At 41.6% G+C, this 18,975-nt stretch overlaps 1 protein-coding gene across 1 annotated transcript in view; it reads left to right on the forward strand.

Annotated features, from left to right (window-relative positions):
• Positions 1-15,443, forward strand: part of Orc3 (origin recognition complex subunit 3) — a 48,564-nt gene extending 33,121 nt beyond the window's left edge. Inside the window, exons 14-20 of the mRNA XM_075971233.1 lie at positions 3,170-3,303; positions 5,247-5,323; positions 6,830-6,930; positions 10,475-10,616; positions 13,172-13,288; positions 14,143-14,222; positions 14,971-15,443. Of these exons, the coding sequence (XP_075827348.1) occupies positions 3,170-3,303; positions 5,247-5,323; positions 6,830-6,930; positions 10,475-10,616; positions 13,172-13,288; positions 14,143-14,222; positions 14,971-15,076 (757 nt within the window). The 3' untranslated portion in view covers positions 15,077-15,443. The remainder of the gene's footprint in view (positions 1-3,169; positions 3,304-5,246; positions 5,324-6,829; positions 6,931-10,474; positions 10,617-13,171; positions 13,289-14,142; positions 14,223-14,970) is intronic.
• Positions 15,444-18,975: the final 3,532 nt, after the last annotated feature.

An 18,975-nucleotide genomic window follows, 5' to 3' on the forward strand; every position in this document is an offset into this window, starting at 1 on the left:
ACATGCCTGGTGCTGGAGCTGCAGTGTGTGTGATCAGTCAGAACATGCCTGGTGCTGGAGCTGCAGTGTGTGTGATCAGTCAGAACATGCCTGGTGCTGGAGCTGCAGTGTGTGTGATCAGTCAGAACATGCCTGGTGCTGGAGCTGCAGTGTGTGTGATCAGTCAGAACATGCCTGGTGCTGGAGCTGCAGTGTGTGTGATCAGTCAGAACATGCCTGGTGCTGGAGCTGCAGTGTGTGTGATCAGTCAGAACATGCCTGGTGCTGGAGCTGCAGTGTGTGTGATCAGTCAGAACATGCCTGGTGCTGGAGCTGCAGTGTGTGATCAGTCAGAACATGCCTGGTGCTGGAGCTGCAGTGTGTGTGATCAGTCAGAACATGCCTGGTGCTGGAGCTGCAGTGTGTGATCATCAGTCAGAACATGCCTGGTGCTGGAGCTGCAGTGTGTGATCATCAGTCAGAACATGCCAGGTGCTGGAGCTGCAGTGTGTGATCATCAGTCAGAACATGCCTGGTGCTGGAGCTGCAGTGTGTGTGATCATCAGTCAGAACATGCCTGGTGCTGGAGCTGCAGTGTGTGTGATCAGTCAGAACATGCCTGGTGCTGGAGCTGCAGTGTGTGTGATCATCAGTCAGAACATGCCTGGTGCTGGAGCTGCAGTGTGTGATCAGTCAGAACATGCCTGGTGCTGGAGCTGCAGTGTGTGATCATCAGTCAGAACATGCCTGGTGCTGGAGCTGCAGTGTGTGATCATCAGTCAGAACATGCATGGTGCTGGAGCTGCAGTGTGTGATCATCAGTCAGAACATGCCTGGTGCTGGAGCTGCAGTGTGTGTGATCAGTCAGAACATGCCTGGTGCTGGAGCTGCAGTGTGTGTGATCATCAGTCAGAACATGCCTGGTGCTGGAGCTGCAGTGTGTGATCAGTCAGAACATGCCTGGTGCTGGAGCTGCAGTGTGTGTGATCATCAGTCAGAACATGCCTGGTGCTGGAGCTGCAGTGTGTGTGATCAGTCAGAACATGCCTGGTGCTGGAGCTGCAGTGTGTGTGATCAGTCAGAACATGCCTGGTGCTGGAGCTGCAGTGTGTGTGATCAGTCAGAACATGCCTGGTGCTGGAGCTGCAGTGTGTGTGATCAGTCAGAACATGCCTGGTGCTGGAGCTGCAGTGTGTGTGATCAGTCAGAACATGCCTGGTGCTGGAGCTGCAGTGTGTGTGATCAGTCAGAACATGCCTGGTGCTGGAGCTGCAGTGTGTGATCAGTCAGAACATGCCTGGTGCTGGAGCTGCAGTGTGTGATCATCAGTCAGAACATGCCTGGTGCTGGAGCTGCAGTGTGTGATCAGTCAGAACATGCCTGGTGCTGGAGCTGCAGTGTGTGATCAGTCAGAACATGCCTGGTGCTGGAGCTGCAGTGTGTGTGATCATCAGTCAGAACATGCCTGGTGCTGGAGCTGCAGTGTGTGTGATCATCAGTCAGAACATGCCTGGTGCTGGAGCTGCAGTGTGTGTGATCAGTCAGAACATGCCTGGTGCTGGCTTTGGTGATGCGAGCTTAAAATGTCAGCCTGGAGCAGATAAGGAGGAATTTTTATTCATTCTGCCCCCTCTAAGTTCAAAATTCAGCTTTGTCAGTGACCAGTTTTGGGGCATTGAACAAGTTACTTAAATTCTCTGTGCCTCCATATCCTTGTATCTAATATGGGAATAATATTAGTATCTCACAGAGTATTGTTTCATGACATGATACACGTGTGTAAGTTGGCATTAGCCTGTATGTTGTCCCACTTCATCATTTCAAATATCCTGCATTTGGGAATGTGTTTAATTTAATCAGAAATTTAATTACTTGATATATATTTAGGTTGTTCCTAATTCTTCATTATTACAAACATTAGTGACAAGCATGTATGTATATACATTTGTGTAATTATTTCCACAAAATGAATACATGGATGTAGACTTTCTGAAAGTAAACTATAAAGTTGATTTGCCCGGGGCATGTGGTGCTAACAGTGTGTCTGCTTCTTCACAAATGGTTTTGTTTGGCTTTAGCATCTTTTTTTTTTTTTAATGTATACAATATTCTGTCTGTGTGTATGCCTGCAGGCCAGAAGAGGGCACCAGATCTCATTACAGATGGTTGTGAGCCACCATGTGGTTGCTGGGAATTGAACTCAGGACCTTTGGAAGAGCAGACAATGCTCTTAACCTCTGAGCCATCTCTCTAGCCCTGTCTTTAGCATCTTTGCTTCTTCTGGGATGAGCTGTTTCTTTTTTTTGGGGGGGGGGGGTTGGTTTTTTTTTGTTTTTTTGGTTTTTCAAGACAGGGTTTCTCTGTGGTTTTGGAGCCTATCCTGGAACTAGCTCTTGTAGACCAGGCTGGTCTCGAACTCACAGAGATCCGCATGCCTCTGCCTCCCAGGTGCTGGGATTAAAGGCGTGCGCCACCACCGCCCCGCTGAGCTGTTTCTTTCCTGTTCCCAAAGCATACATTTTTCCTCTGTCAGAATAGACTTGTGTATAAAATGGGAAGTGGTGCCCTATAGCTTTCTGACACCTGGCATAGCTTCCCTAGTAATTTGAAATGCTATCTGTGATATATACTTAACTTCCATGTATTCCTTGATCTCTTTTTGAATGTTTTTCCTTTTCTGTTGGCATATTATTACTATCTAAATCAGTGCCACCATCTGATTTTACCCATTGTAGCTTAGACATTTTGATATACTAATTCTTTACTGTATACATTCAAAGTTCATATGTACTGTTTGTTTTCTAAGTTTCTGGAACCCATGACTTCTATTTTCTGCTCAAGCATTGTAGGCTTCATTTATTTCCTGAGCCTCCACCCAGAAGGGAATGTTTCAGTTTGGAGGTTGCCATATAACACAGTGAAGTGTTGGTCCCATTTACAGATAAGGATACCAAGGACCAGATATAAGTAAGGAGCTTGTTCTTACAGAATCAGAACCAGGTTATAAACACAAACCTCTGGCTACTCCCTCAGCTAAGCATATTGTTATAACTCTATACTTCTAAATGTAACATTGAACAAAGTCTCTCTTTTTTATTTCATCTCTGAACAAAAACATTTCATACGTAGAAAAGGTTTTGGGTGTGCTAATGTTTTAGTTCTGTCAGATCTGCCACTGATTGTTTTGTAGAATGCTGGCAAAGGACGAACTGGTGAGCGTGCTTGAGAAGTGTTGTGAGGTTTTGAGTTCCTCTGCTGAAAAGCAGCTTGGCAGCACAACACAAAAAGTAAAGGATTTCCTGACCCAGTTTCAGAACCTTGATGGTAAGTAAGTGTAAAATGCTGCCCATTCTTGCTGGCATGACAGTTTTTGAACCAGAATGCCATTGAAACTCTTCAAGCTCAGCCAGCAGGCAAGGCTCAGAATGTCATATCTCAGCAACCACAAATAGGCAAAGTGCTTCTCCTCCAGATTTGTTTATACAACGCAGAAAATTAAATGGAGGAAGAACATTTTTGTTCTTGAGATGAAATTGGGTGGACATACCTGGAGACAATTGATTCTTCATCTAGACCATTTTATACTCTTTCCTGATCTAGTGGGTATTGGAATGGGGCCAAGGAAAGAGGCTTGATTGATACAGAGGCAACAGAATTAGATATGGCATCTCAAAAATACTTTGTTTGCAGTTTGAATCCCTTCTGTCTTTATTTGTCTTTAAACTCCTTTTTATGAGAAGTTCCCTTTTCTAAGGAAACTTTTTTTGTGGGAATCTTTCCTGTATCTTTTATGCAGGCTGGTCTCTGATGAGAACTCAATTATAAAAGATCAAAGTGGTTTGGTACAAACAGTCAGGGTGAGCAATTCTACAAAGGTGCTAAGAAGACTTCCCTCCAAAATATGTGTGGTGATCTTTTAACACCTTAACAATGACCTGAAACACTTTACAAAAGTAAAAATTTTAGAAATTGAGATCATTTTAGATATTAGAAACTGAAATATAGGAAGAAAAAGTAAGCTGTTTGATATTTCACAGCTATCTAATATGTACCTAGACTTTAACCCAGCTTTCTTGACCTCCAGGTCACTGTGTGTGTGCGTGCGTGCGTGCGTGCGTGAGAGAGAGAGATCAGTTCACAATTGTAGTTTCACCAATGAGAAGCCACTATTAAGAATATAAGTATCGCCAAAAGTATAGAATATAAAATAAATTGGACTCAGAAATTCTCTAAGAAGAAACTGATATCATGATACTGTAATAATTTTAATTAGACTTTGTGTGAGATGAATTAGTAAACAGATCCATTGTTACACTAGCACTGAAGGATCACAGCTTCTGAAACGAAAGATTGAAGATTAAAATGATGGACAACAGTATAAAAAATAAAGTGTTTTTTGCAAAACCACCCTCCTGGTGATTTGTCTATTTCTCAGTTTTTAAAAGTCAATTTTTAATAATAAAATACACTCAACATTTCTCACAGGAAGAAATATTTGGTTATTTTAAACCTCTGGTTTCTGTTACACTAATGGCATATTATAATTGGGATTTAAATGGGGTGAGGACATTAAATCAGGCTGAGTGTTACAATCACTTTTAAGGTTCTGCTACAAGTTAATAAAATGAAAAAAGAATTTAGCTAGTAGTTATCTTAACCTTAGCGTTTTTAAAATCATGGATTATCTTCTGATTCTTTAAGAATGTGTGTGTGTGTGTGTGTGTGTGTGTGTGTGTGTGTGTGTGTGTGTGTGTTTAAGCTGAATTCTTCAGCCATACATGAAGCAGATCATTGCCCAGTGTCAGGTTACCAAGTCAGCATGTCATCCCCTGCAGAAGCATAGTTACACATTTTATCAGTTATCGAACTGATTTTACTACAGCTTTTATATTACCTTCCTCTTGCTGAACAGGAATGAATATTAAATTGCAAGGCTGAGAGTAGGTTTGTCAGAATGTAGCTTACCATGTTTACAGTCTAGGGAGGTCAAAGAGACATAGTTTCAAGTTTGAATGATTTTTTTTTAAGATATTTATGCAGGCTTTTACTTTGTTAGTTCAAAACACACTCAGAATTCAGTAGCTAGTAGTTGAAGACCTTACTGACATCTACTCTGTGTACTATGTAGTGCTTTTAGTTTTGGAGTGAGTGTCATTTGTCTGATAGAATCTTGTTCATGTTAAAAAGAAAAGTGTAGCTTTTACTTCCATTGAATTAGTGTAAATGTTTGTTCCCTCTATTGTATATTGGTTTTGTATTCAAAACAGATAGCAAAGAGGAAGAGGATGCTTGTGGATCCCAGCCAAAGGGGCTGCAGAAAACAGACCTCTATCACCTTCAAAAGGTTAGGTATCTTTCTTTTCCTTCCAGCTGCTTTAGGAGTGGTGCGTTGTTCCAACTAGTCTAGACCAGCTCTGCCAGAATGTCTCCACTTTCATTTTTTTACATCACAACCAGTAACTTTGCAACTGATAAAGGAGACATATTGATGTCATATAAACTGCAAGATGGGGTTGATTTTCTGTGCCTACTGAAGAATTAGAAGGTAGAGGAGTATTACAGGAAATCTTGAGGAACCATCATACAATACCAGGGAAATTGAGGTCCTGTTTTGGGGTCCTTTCTCTTATTAATGAATAAAAAAATTAGCAGTGGTCCAGAGGACAAAAATAGGAAAATAAGCAGGCAGCTGCGAGGCAGGAAGGGTGGCTTTGGAGAATATGGAAGGGTAAGGAAGTTAAAAAGCATGCATAGGCTCTGGCCAGCATGCAAAAGAAAAAGGAATAAGTATGTCCGATGCAATACTCAGAAAGACAGGCCCAGCCAAACGGCAGGGAGGTTCTTTAGTGACTAGATGTTAGGAATGCTGCAAAGGAAACCACCTTATCTTAATGGAAATGAACCAGCCTCACTAGGAGTGCCACTCAGCCTGGACCTTGACCTGTGTGAGAAGACAGGCGATGTCTCCATTCCATTGTGTACTGTCGTACTGTTTGTCTCACTATCATCCTAGATTGTACATGCACACAGTCTACTAGGTAATACAGAAACCATTCCTGAAGCCTCAAGGAAGAAAACAATATTAACTGTAAGGAAAAAGTAGGTCTATGTATGGTTTACAAAAAGAACATGTAGATATAATGTACTTACTTTTTTGATCCAAGAGTTGGGAGAACCTAAGGCCAATTTTCTACACACACACACACACACACACACACACACACACACACACACACACACACACACACACACCCCTACCTATGATGCAGGAACCAAACTCAGGATGTCTCCATCAGCTAGAACCCTACCACTGAACTACAATCTGTTTTTTTCTTTTTGGATTACCATTCAAAAACAAAACTGAGCCACAGTCTGTTGTTGTTCTCAGATGATGCACTTTCAGCCCTCAGTTGCCAAATGAAGACCCTTCTTTGTACCATACTACTAAGTTATAAATGTAGCACAGAATTTCAGTCTGGGTAAAAACTAAATCCAGAGAATCTGTTGTTAATGTGACCCAAAGCTGTGGTGGCAATGGATGGTGTTTTGTTCCTTGCTCTTCTGGCATGTTCCCTCATGCTCGTAAATGAACTAACGCTTTCTAAATAGTGAGCTCTCTTGTAATCCTGAGCAGTGCAGTAAACTGCTCTCTTCTTTCCTTGCTGTATGTTTAAAGCAGAACATGTAGAGGGCAGAGTCTTAACAGAAAATAAAACACGTTTTGATCTGGTTCTTTGTACTCTGCATAAGGGCATCTTTTCTTAAGTGACAGCTCTCTCTGAAAGTGTTTCTCTCCTAAACTCACCAAAAATAGCATGTTTGTTTACCCACTCCCCACTGTGCCCTGTAGTCCTTATTGGAAATGAAGGAATTAAGGAGAACAACTAAGAAGCAAACCAAGTTTGAAATGCTCAGAGAAAATGTTGTGAACTTCATCGACAACCTGGTGAGGTGAGTCTGAGGCTCTCAAGACCTAAAAGTAACCCTGTTTTCCCAAATAACACTAGTAACTAGCTGCCCATAGCCAATCCAGGATGTTTCTTCCATCCAAGTAGAGTTAACACTTTTTATTGACCTTCTGTCCTTGTTGAGTTATTTAATCAAATGGTTTGGTTAATTTTTTACTGTTAGTCAGGAAGAAAGCAGGTTTAAACTTCATTTAGCCCATTAGGCTGGTGAGGAAAAATGGGAAGTTTCAAAGTATTTCTCCTGTTTTGCATTGTACTTTTATCATTTTTCTGCCTATTTAAGTAGTAAATGCTGGATCTGGACTAAGCCAAGAAACAGACATTGTATACTAGCCATGTTACTGCTTTGTTCTTAATATTTTATCAGGTCAACTAAATATCAGCACCAAATGTACATTGACGTGTCTGACGAGTAACTATCAAAGTCTCCTAGTTTGTTTTGTGATTTTTCCTGGGAAGACCATTTTGTGTATTTCCCAAAGGACAGTGTTATGTGTATACATGAAATTATCCATCCAAGTGACCTTTTGGAAACCTGGACCATGTTACAGATTTTAAAGTAGGACGTGTACCAAGGAAAATGACTTAGGCAGTCAAAAGTAGAGCAGAATGTGGTGGTTTGTGCCTGTAACCCAGCATTTGAGGCTCTCCAGCCACCCAGCCAGTCTTCTGACTTCTTGCCTTTTAAATCTGACTCTTCAACCTTTTACCAGCTGCTGAAATAATGAGAATGATTGAAATTGGTTGTGAAATCACAAAGTTTCCCACACAAAGACTTGGTGTTGTTACCAAGACTATCTCTCCCAGGAAGGAGATTAAGATTGTAGTCTGTTAAAGCTAAAGCGGAAGGGGAAGAAGGAAGTGCAAGGAAACAGGAGAGAAAGAGGGCAAGTAAGCTAAGAGAGAGGCTGCCTGTGCCACGCGGCCCTGCTCTGCCGGAAACCCTTTCCATTGTTTTCCACAAGACCTGGAGTACAGATGTTGGACAGAGCTTTGAGGTCTGGAGAAAAGATATTTAAAATGAAATACAACCAGACTGGTAATTCAAAATCTATGTTGCTTTACAAGCGCACTGTGGATAAGGACCAGCATCTGAGCGCAGCATGAGAAGGGTCAGGAACTCTTGAGGTAGAAGGAGGTGGTGGTGAGGAATGATTTGCATGGCCAGTGCCCTCTTACCTTCCTCTCCTCTTTGGTCACAGAGAGCAGCAGAACAGATTAAGTGCATGGAGGTAAAGGGCTAGGGCAGTAAGAGGAGGAAGGACAGCAGCAATGTCTTTGGATACACAGCCAGTAATGCGACTAACACACAGTAAGCATAGGACTCTAAGACTCATAGGAGCTAACTGTTTTGATCCAGGTTAGAACCTACTGTTCTGCCTTTGCACTTTGTGTGCCAAAGCTTCTGCCCAGCAGGCTTCCCTGCAGAATCCAGACTGTCACAGTCATGGCACAGCTTCTGCCCAGCAGGCTTCCCTGCAGGCTCCAGACTGTCGCAGTCATGGCACAGCTTCTGCCTAGCAGGCTTCCCTGCAGGCTCCAGACTGTCGCAGTCATGGCACAGCTTCTGCCCAGCAGGCTTCCCTGCAGGCTCCAGACTGTCGCAGTCATGGCACAGCTTCTGCCTAGCAGGCTTCCCTGCAGGCTCCAGACTGTCGCAGTCATGGCACAGCTTCTGCCCAGCAGGCTTCCCTGCAGGCTCCAGACTGTCGCAGTCATGGCACAGCTTCTGCCCAGCAGGCTTCCCTGCAGGCTCCAGACTGTCGCAGTCATGGCACAGCTTCTGCCCAGCAGGCTTCCCTGCAGGCTCCAGACTGTCGCAGTCATGGCACAGCTTCTGCCTAGCAGGCTTCCCTGCAGGCTCCAGACTGTCGCAGTCATGGCACAGTCACTGACTCAGCACAGATTAAAAGTAAGTTTGTAGTCTAGCTCATCAGCAAAAGATAAAGTTAGAAGTTATGCTCAGTTTTGTAATAATTGAATTTTATTAGTGAACAATTTGTTTTTAAAGACTTTAAAACTAAAGTTTAGCCTTAGAGGGTTTTTTCTCTTTTTTTCTGTGTGGTGTGTGTGTGTGTGTGTGTGTGTGTATGCCAGAGGGCATCAGGTGTCCCCTGAGACAGCATCTGTCACTGAACCTGAATTTAGATGTCAGTCCTACAGCATTGGGGTTACATGTGCACCCGGTCACAGCTGGCTTTTTAGAATTGGTAATTGGAATTCAGGTTCAGGTTCACATTTTTTTTTTTTTTTTTGGTTTTTCGAGACAGGGTTTCTCTGTGGTTTTGGAGCCTGTCCTGGAACTAGCTCTTGTAGACCAGGCTGGTCTCGAACTCACAGAGATCCGCCTGCCTCTGCCTCCCGAGTGCTGGGATTAAAGGCGTGCGCCACCACCGCCCGGCCAGGTTCACATTTGTAACGCAGTTGCTTTTATTCAATAAGCCATGTCTTTAGCCCCGATTTAGAGCTACTTTTTTAAAAAAAATTAAAAAGCTCCTAGACATCATTCCATGAAAAATATCAACTGTGTTTTTTCCTGATAGTAAAGATTTCCTAAACTCAGTACTGTTTACCACCTTCCCAAAGCCTAGAATGCTTGCTATGGTAGAAATGTTGATATGTTTTATGAATAACTTAGGAAATTCAGTAATACTTCAAGAAATTCTCCATTAGAGATTTTAAGCATAAATATAACAAATGTTCAAATGTTTGACTAAACGTTTAACTTTGAACTGAAACAAATAGTTTCTCCTTAGGAGTATTATATTGGAGTTCTCTGGAGGAACTGAACTGATAGAATGTATGTATGTACATGTATGTACATGAGTATACAGAGTATTTATTAGAGTGCCTTACAGGCTGCATGATCCTGATGGAAAGTCCCAAGAATCCAATCCAATGGTTGTTCAGCCCACAAGGCTGATGTCTCAGCTCTAGTCTTCATTATGTCAGAGCCCTGAAGAGGTAGATGCTAATAACCAGTGAAGGGATGCCTCAGCAAAAGGATGTATGAACTTCCAATGAGAACGTGGGCAAGCAGGCAAAAAGCCGAAGTTCTTGCTGGGCAATGGTGGCACACACCTTTAATCCCAGCACTCGGGAGGCAGAGGCAGGTGGATCTCTGAGTTTGAGGCCAGCCTGGTCTACAAGAGCTAGTTCCAAGACAGGAACCAAAGCTACAGAGAAAAATCCTGTCTCAAAAAAACAAAAAAAAAAAGATAAGTTCTCTTCCACTCCCTTCTTATGGACTGCCTTAAGGTGTGGGCTAGATTTAACGTGGGTTTTCCTACCTCAAATGATCCAAAAGAAAAATGCCTCATGGGAGCGCACAGCTACTTGCATTTTACATTTAAGATCCCAGATGTAATCAAGTAGACCACCATGAGCAGCCAAAAAAAATACAGAGTAAGTTTTTAAAGTAGTATTGAAGTATAAGTTTTGGTCTTTGGTTTGTGGATTTCACTGTTTAAGTAACTAGAGGCTTGACAGACCGTTGAATTGAAAATAACCCTATACATATGTTTCAGAGTTTACCTTCTGCCTCCTGAGAGCCAGCCTTTGCATGAGGTAGTATACTTCAGTGCTGCCCACACGCTCCGCGAGCACTTAAATGCTGCTCCACGAATTGCCCTCCACACCGCACTCAACAATCCTTATTATTATCTTAAGGTAAGAAGGAAACTTGATTCTCCCACAGTTAAGCTCAAGTCCCAGATATCAGCACCACAAAAATATTCAAAGTTTGCAGTTCTGCTGTAATGAAAGTTAGCAGCTCTGGGTTCTGCACTCACATTTTCTTAAGGAAAAAAATAGATTCTTAGATTTAGGTGAACTGACTCCCAAAAGTCGTCCTCTGACCTACATACATGCCCCCCCCCCCACGAAAGTTTTTAAACAAATCATAGGCATAAAGCTTTACAATATAATGCCTTACTCTTGTGAAAAATGATTCCTTTGTAGGTAGGTAACAGTTTGTCAGTGAACAGGTGATAAGACCTAATGTACATGTGTAAAATTACAAATGCTTACTTAAAATGAGAATTTTTAAATTTTTTATTTATATATTTTTTATGTACTCTGCATGCACACCTACAGGCCAGAAAGGGGCATCAAATCCTAATACAGATGGTTGTAGCCACCATGTGGTTGCTGGGAATTGAACTCAGGATCACTGGAAGAGCAACCAGTGCCCTTAACCTCTGGGCCATCTCTCCAGCTCCCTTAAATGGAAAAATTACACCGGGATTTCATCTTGGGTTTTTAAACCTAAGAGGCATCTACTCTGAGAGCAGCTGTAGGGCTTTGCTGCAGAAACTCCTCAGGCGTACAATGGCAGACACAGCTGCCTAAAACTTAGAACATTACTAATTCATTTCAAATGTTGAAAGCTACCTTTCTTATGACAGTTAAATAAGCTTTTTTTTTTTTTGGTAGATGATAAGGTTTTTCGTAGATGGATAGGGTTGTTGTACCTGCATGGTCATGTGTGCGCAGGAAGAGCTAGAAGTCTGCCTTTCACAAAAGATGTTTTAGAAGGCACTCTAAGTCCGGAGTGGTAGCACTGCATAGGCTCAGGCAAAAGGGTCAAGTTCAGTGCCAGCTTGAACTTAGTGAGACTTGGAAAAAAGTCAAGTGGGCAGCCACACAGCTCAGTGGATAAAGGGCCTAAAGTGATTACCTAGTAATAAACCTAGAACCTGAGTTTCATCCCAAAGCCATGTAAAGGTGGATCCCACAGAGTTGTCCTCTGAGCTCCACATGTACTGCACATAGCACATGCACCCTCATACATACACACATAATAATTTTTAACTAAAAACATGTCCCATAAAAATTTCCCAAACTATGGCCGGCTCGTGGCAAAGTAGCACATGAATGTGACGTATGGGAAGACAATACAGAGCAGGAAGTTAAACGGCAGTGGTTTTCAATGGCAGTGGTCATCAGGAGCTTGATAGATTCATATTTAAAGACTTGTTCTAATTATGTGTGTGTGTGTGTGTGTGTGTGTGTATGAGCTCGTGTTAGCCCAGTGCCCACAAGAGGCCCTGGAGCTTAAATTAGGTGTTGTGAGCTGCCTGAAGGAGGACCTATAGCAGCAGGTGCTCTCACCCTGAGCCTACTCTCCATTCTTGGTAATTTCATATTTAAATAACAGAGGCTGGTTAGATGGTTCAGTTAGTAGGCAAAAGCCTGATTAAACTCACTCTGAAACTCAAACTAGAGGGAAGGAAGCCTAACACCCGCAAATTAGTCTCCCGCCCCCACCCCCCACTAAATGAATTAATTTTTTAGGAATAACAAAAAAGTTTTTAATGTATAAATTACAAATTAAAATGTTTAGTGGCAGAGTTACAGAAAAAAACTGATGTAATTTTAGATGCATTTTGTGTATGGGATTTGTTTCTTAATAAAAACATGGGTTTCAAATAGGTTAAACCAATACTGAGTTTAGGGCTCACTGGTCGATTGCCTACAGCTCTTTTCTGGTGCCCTCTCTTGGTCTTTGCAGGTGCTTGTACTTAAGGACATCCGCTCACATAGACATATTCATACACATAAACAAAAATAAATCTGTAACTGGGTTATGATGACTGGCCCAAGCTATATGTTTCCAAAAACTAAAAAAGATAGTACAGTGTTGGGAGCAAAGTCTTTTTCTTTGAGAGATAACTTTACTTTCCTATTAATGAGATGTTTTTACTAATGCCACATGATGATTGCTAGAATTGAGTTTAAACAGTTGGAAGGAGCATTTGATTGGGTAACCATTCCCAGAGACTTCTAAACTAATTACAGCAAACTGAAATGTGTTTTGATAGTCTCAACAAATAATAATTTAGGAATGTTTTAGTTTGGGTAGACCCATGACAACAGCAACTGTTACAAAGCACACATTTAATCGTGGTGGCGGCTTACAGTGTCAGGTTAAGTCCATCATCATGGCAGCGAGCATGCTGACATACAGGCAGGCAAGGTGCTGGAGCTGAGACTCCTTCCATCTTCATAGGCAGGCAAGAAGAGTGACAGCCTTGCAAGGGAAGCTTGGGGAGAGAAACCTCAAAGCCCACCCCTACAGTGACACACTTCCTCCTACAAGGCCACACCTCCTAACAGTATCTTTTGTGGGCCATTTTCTTTCAAACCACCTCAGGAAGAAGTTCAGCTAATCATTTCGCTTTTAATCATTTCTAAATAGTTCACTTTTAATCTGCTGTTTTTAGAATGAAGCATTGAAAAGTGAGGAAGGCTGCATTCCAAAAACTGCCCCCGACATCTGCATAGCATACAAACTGCACCTGGAGTGTAGCCGGCTTATTAACCTGGTCGACTGGTCAGAGGTAGGTCACAGAGAGAACGTGATAGTTCTTCAACCGCTTCAGGCAAGGTTCTTACAACTTTTCAAATTGTTTTGATTTCAACTTTTATTTTTTCATTTTTGTTTGGGAAACAAATTGTTACACTTCAGAAGTTCCTTAGGAAGTAGCATCTTAGCAGTCTGTATTCACAAGCTCTGTTCTTATCCTGCATTCTTTAAAAGCAAAAAAAAAGACTCCAGTCAGTCTGTGCACTCCACAGAATACAGGGTGTAATGAGTACCCTTCGTACAACAGGAGAAATTCCAGTCAGGAAGAACATTTCAGGAAATGCCCGCAAGGTGAAGGACAAGTGCTGCCATCCTGAGAAGAGTAGTAAAGAGATCTTAACTCAACATTAAAGGATGTGCTGAATTAGCTCTTACCAAGAAAAATATGCATCTTCCTGGAGTAAGACTGAAAGAAGAGGAGACAACGGCTTTCTTCGCTTTTTATTTATTTTTTAAATTTTTTTGGTATTTTGAGACTGGGTTTCTCTCTGTAGCTTTGGTGCCTGTCCTTGAACTAGCTGTTGTAGACCAGGCTGGCCTCGAACTCACAGAGATCCACCTGCCAAGCCTCCCAAGTGCTGGGATTAAAGGTGTGCACCACCCTGCCCAGCTGCTTTTTAAATTTTTAACTAGCTGTGTTTTTTTGCTGTTCTGCGTTAGTTCTCTAAAACTAGCATATAAAGAGCCAGTGTTATATTAGTATGGTTTTGAGAATCTAAAGTCTGACATGAAAAAGATGCGCCAGTTATCTACAGTAGCAGTACTAAAGCCTGATTAGTACAGAAAAGATGCCTAGCAACAAATTTTCTTTTCTTGTGTACTCAAAAGGCTTTTGCAACAGTTGTGACAGCTGCTGAAAAAATGGATGCAAATTCTACAAGCTCAGAAGAAATGAATGAAATAATCCAGTATCCTTTTAAAACCAGGCCTATGGTGTCTTAGTAAAAGTTTTTTTTTTAAATATTTATTTATTTATTTATTATGTATACAATATTCTGTCTGTGTGTATGTCTGCAGGCCAGAAGAGGGCACCAGATCTCATTACAGATGGTTGTGAGCCACCATGTGGTTGCTGGGAATTGAACTCAGGACCTATGGAAGAGCAGGCAATGCTCTTAACCTCTGAGCCATCTCTCCAGCCCATTAGTAAAAGTTTTTTAAGTTTCTTTTTTTCTTGGGCCTGAGAGTCCAGGTCAGTGATACAGCATGTTCTTAATTAAACACAGGGAGGGCCTAGAATCCAAGCCCCAGCACAAAAAGTACACAAACAAAAAAGCCACATCTAGTAATTCATAGATGTATCCTTCTCAACCATACCATTCTACAACCACCTACATTTCCAAGTGTCCTGAATTAATCTGAGATCAAACCTAGAATTCAGCTTATATCCAGTCTGTAAATACATCTTTAGAAAATTGGGAAAGAGTCAGTTCTTATATAATGCTGGGATTGCTATAGGTGTGCACCATCCCACACAGCTCCATCTGAGCTTTATTAGCAGTGTATTCTAACTGCATTTAAATTTTCCAATAGGATTATTTAAAGTTTAGGGAATATTATTTTAACTACCTATTTCAATTACCAGTTACTGTTTTAACTTTGAAATTTTAGCCTTCTTGTGAAAAAAAACTAATTTTCCTTAGCTAGAGTCTCCAGTGCTCGATTTATTAGAGCTGTTTCTGAACTAGAGCTTTTGGGCTTTATAAAACCTACAAAACAGAAGACTGACCATGTAGCAAGGCTGACATGGGGAGGCTGCTAAAAAGCAAATAAGTGAAGACAGGTGTTCCACATCTGACACGCTATCAGAAGAAACTACTGCTGAGCTGAGTTTAACCAAAAAGTGCACTGCTAACCTGAAATCAGTGCATCGAAACGTCTTTGGAGTACTTCAAATCTGATCAACAAATGCATAAATGACCAAAAGCTTTTACACAATGTAACTATACTTGCTACAGTTATTACTAAATTCTAAACAAAGAGTTGAGTGTATAGTGTATAAATGACATACTTTCTTATCCAGAGTAAGTTACTTACACTTGGTCAGCAGTACTCATGCCTTTCTCCAGATACTTTCACTCCTCACACTATGCGTATTGTATAAAATAAAAAACAGGTGTTTTTCTTGCTGTTTGGCTTTATATTTAATGTCAAAATATTCACATGAACAGTCAAAGATACCCACAGCACAGCTAGTAAAGGCCTTCACAAAGTGCACCCAAGCTGACAAAACTCAGAAATATAAAGACCCGGATAAAATATCAGGATCTCTTTCATGCAAAGAACTTAAGGATTGGACACCTAAAGCTTACTTAATGTTCACACCCACCCACCCCCACATCCCCCGAGAATTTAGAGACGGATGCCAAAATTGCCTTACAGGTGATTCAGAGAGCCCATGTTCAGGAAAAAAAAAAAAACTCTTTAAAAAGCCTTCACAGCCGGGTGGTGCTGGCGCATGTTGTCAGTCCCAGCACTTGGGAGGCAGAGGCAGACAGGATCTCTGAGTTCAAGGACAACCTGGCCTACAAGAGCTAGTTTCAGAACAGGCTCCAAAAACCTGGAGTTAGAGTCAGCTGTTGATTCCCCCAGATGTGGGTGCTGGGAACTAAACTCAGGCCTGCTCTGAGAGCAAAATTCATTTTAATCCCTCAACACAGATGTATGTATCCCAGATAAAACTGAGAAACTGACGCCCCAGGCTGGCTTCACTGTTGGGTAACCCAGGCCTGCTTGCCTGCCTCAAACTTATGATCTCCCCCAAGTGCTGAGATTATAAAGAAAGGCTTTTACCATTATGCCTAGATCAGAAAATGTTTCTTTAAACAATACAACGTTTTATGCATGTAAAATACAGAGGCTGGTCTTAACACCGTTAACACTGGCAGATTTTTATCTTGCCAAGGCACATGTTCTTTTCTTTTCCTAGGTATTTACCTACATTTGTACATGCCATATGCATGCTGATTTTCTCTGCCATCTAAGATTAAGAGCAGCACAACAGGAACTGTTCTCATAATATCAAAAATACTTGTCATACTAAACCATTAAAATGATGTGTTATAATTACTTGACATTCTCGAAAATTCAGCCCTTAGTTGAGGAAAACTGAAACCTCAACTAGCTTAGAATTAGGGCATTCATTCTGATTATTTCTCTTTTGTTTTCATGAAATACTAATCTGAAATCTTAAATTACTTTGTTAAAGAAATATCAAGCATGTACTGTGTATCTGCTCCTTCCGAGATACTTCATAAATCAAAGAGCCTTGTCTTCTTCCTACTTTAGCCAAGTGGTAGAAAACAACAATGGGGTAAGAAGTAGGCATGCATTGTACTCTTAAAGAATGGTCAGAGCAAAACTACAAAGAGTTAAAAAAAAAAAAAAACCTACCCACCCAACCCATGAAAGTGCTGAGTGCACTCACTAGAACAGGAGAGCAAAAATAACAAATGTCCTAAGGTGGGAGTGGACGTCCAGAACGGGTGAGGTGGCTCAAGCAACAGCAAGTGAATGAGAAGGGCAGGGGTACGGGTCATAGCTCGACAGTTTATTTTCTAAGTGGTCAGCAGTAACCTGATAGGTGACCACTGAGATGATCCCACAAGGCAAATCTTAGACTAGGCAACAGGAGAGCCGGTGGCACTACAAGTGGATGACATGACAAGCCTAAGATCCTTTCTGCTTAAAAACAGCACGGCTCTATCGGGGCCTGCTGTGGTTTCGTTAAGGACCAGAGGACCATGTGTGAGGCTTAGTCCCTGGGATGACAGGTGGAATGTCTAGGAAGTAAGTAAGGCCTAAAGGAAACTTCTCATGACCCCAAGGAAAATGTAGAATCCAACTGCCAGTCATTTCACTCTCTCGCTCCCTGGCTGATGAGCGAGTGGTTTAGGTCTACACTGCCCTCAGCCATATGCTGCTGCCTCATCGTAGACCAAAGCAACAAGGATAACCAACCACTGAAACCTTCAATGCTGAAATAAACTTCCTGAGGATTTCATTATAGTTACAGAAGGCTTAACTTACTAAAAGAAACATTATGAGCTTGGCTTTGGATATAAATTAGGGGATATCCTGTGAGGCATTTAAGTGAAATGCCACCCAGTGAGGTGGCAAATCTTGTTGTAATCGAGATCAGGTCACCAAAATCAATATCGAAAAGAGAGGCAAGGAACTCAAACTCTATAGCTTTGAGGTTTATGCTTATTTATAGTTAAAATTTCAGGAAAACAGTAAAAGTTAATATAAGAGCAGCCGGTAAAGAAGTTGAGGAAATATCTTGGTGTTTTAAGCTCAAATGTTATCCATTGATTGGATTTAATACCAAATGACCTAACCAGGTGTTCAAACTGGACAGGGGAGAAGCCATTCACTATTACTTTATAACATTGAACCCATAGCATCACCCTATATTCTTACACAAAGGTTTACCCTAAGCACTACAAGTTCAGGGGCTGAAGGTATGGTTCACTAGTTAAGAACACTTGCTTTTCTTCTTAAGGATCAGAGTTTGGTTTATAACAACCATATCAGACTCTTCAAAAACTACCTGTAACTCTAGCTCCAGAAGATCTACCACCCTCTTTCTGGTCTCTGTGGGCACCTGCACACACAAACACCTAAAACTTTAAGCCTGCCATCTGGTTTATAACTTGTAATGGCTAGGTTGTTAATTGTAGCATAAAGAAAGGCTCCAAGTAACAGGCTTAGTCCTTCCAGAAAGTTAAGAGTTGTTCCAGAAGCTTAGAATCTTGAATCCTGGGGGTAGAAGGTAGGCTTAGAGAACTAGAGCTAAAAACCCTCAGCAAATGAGGAGCTACGAATGCAGTCGACATTCTGCTTTGGACTGATAGTACGGAGGTTACAGAGAAGCATACATGCGCTGGCATTTACAAGTCTAACTTCTTGAAAACAATTTACAGCAGCTTATACTTGAAGGAAAAATTCTCTCAACTTCTATGAATGTTTTCCTAGCCAGTTGTCGAGGGCTAAATTTGAAAGATGTGATCTCTTGTTGGCACAATGTGGGGAGGGGAAAGTTTAACTGGCACCTAACGAGAGGCCAAAGATACTTACTGTTAACGCTCTAGTTGTTGAGACTGAAAGGCTCAGTTTACAGCCAGCCACCAGATTACGACTTGTGTTTCTCATACACTAATGGACTTGTGAAGGCCCTACAACACTTTGGCTGCTTGCTTTTAAATGAAGTTATGGAATGCAGTTAAGTTAAAAAGCCAAAATCCTGTTTTCAGTGAATGTATTACAAATGAAATAGTATGTTTAAGACTAGTCTAATGACTAGAAGTATGCTACTACACTTCAGAAGGGGCCAGAAAGATAGCTCAGCAGTTAAGAATACTTGCTCATCTTGCAGAGGACTACAGGAGTTTGACTCCCAGCCTCCACACAGGGAGTCTTCCGGCCTCAGGAACCTACACACATGTATATATATATATAAATAAATCTTTTTTTAAAACTCAGTAGAATTCACTGAGCAATATTTTTGATTGGGGGGAAGGGGAGGTTCCCTCTTATACTGACCAGACTAGCCTTGACTCCTGACCCTCCTTCCTGTCTCCCCACTATCATAGTACAAGTGTATGGCTAGCAGTTTCAGCTTGCTCTAAGAAAGGTACTTTGAGAACCATGAATGGAAAG

The sequence above is a fragment of the Microtus pennsylvanicus genome, chromosome 5 (assembly GCF_037038515.1).
Source record: "Microtus pennsylvanicus isolate mMicPen1 chromosome 5, mMicPen1.hap1, whole genome shotgun sequence".
In the NCBI taxonomy this organism is placed as follows: Eukaryota; Metazoa; Chordata; class Mammalia; order Rodentia; family Cricetidae; genus Microtus; species Microtus pennsylvanicus.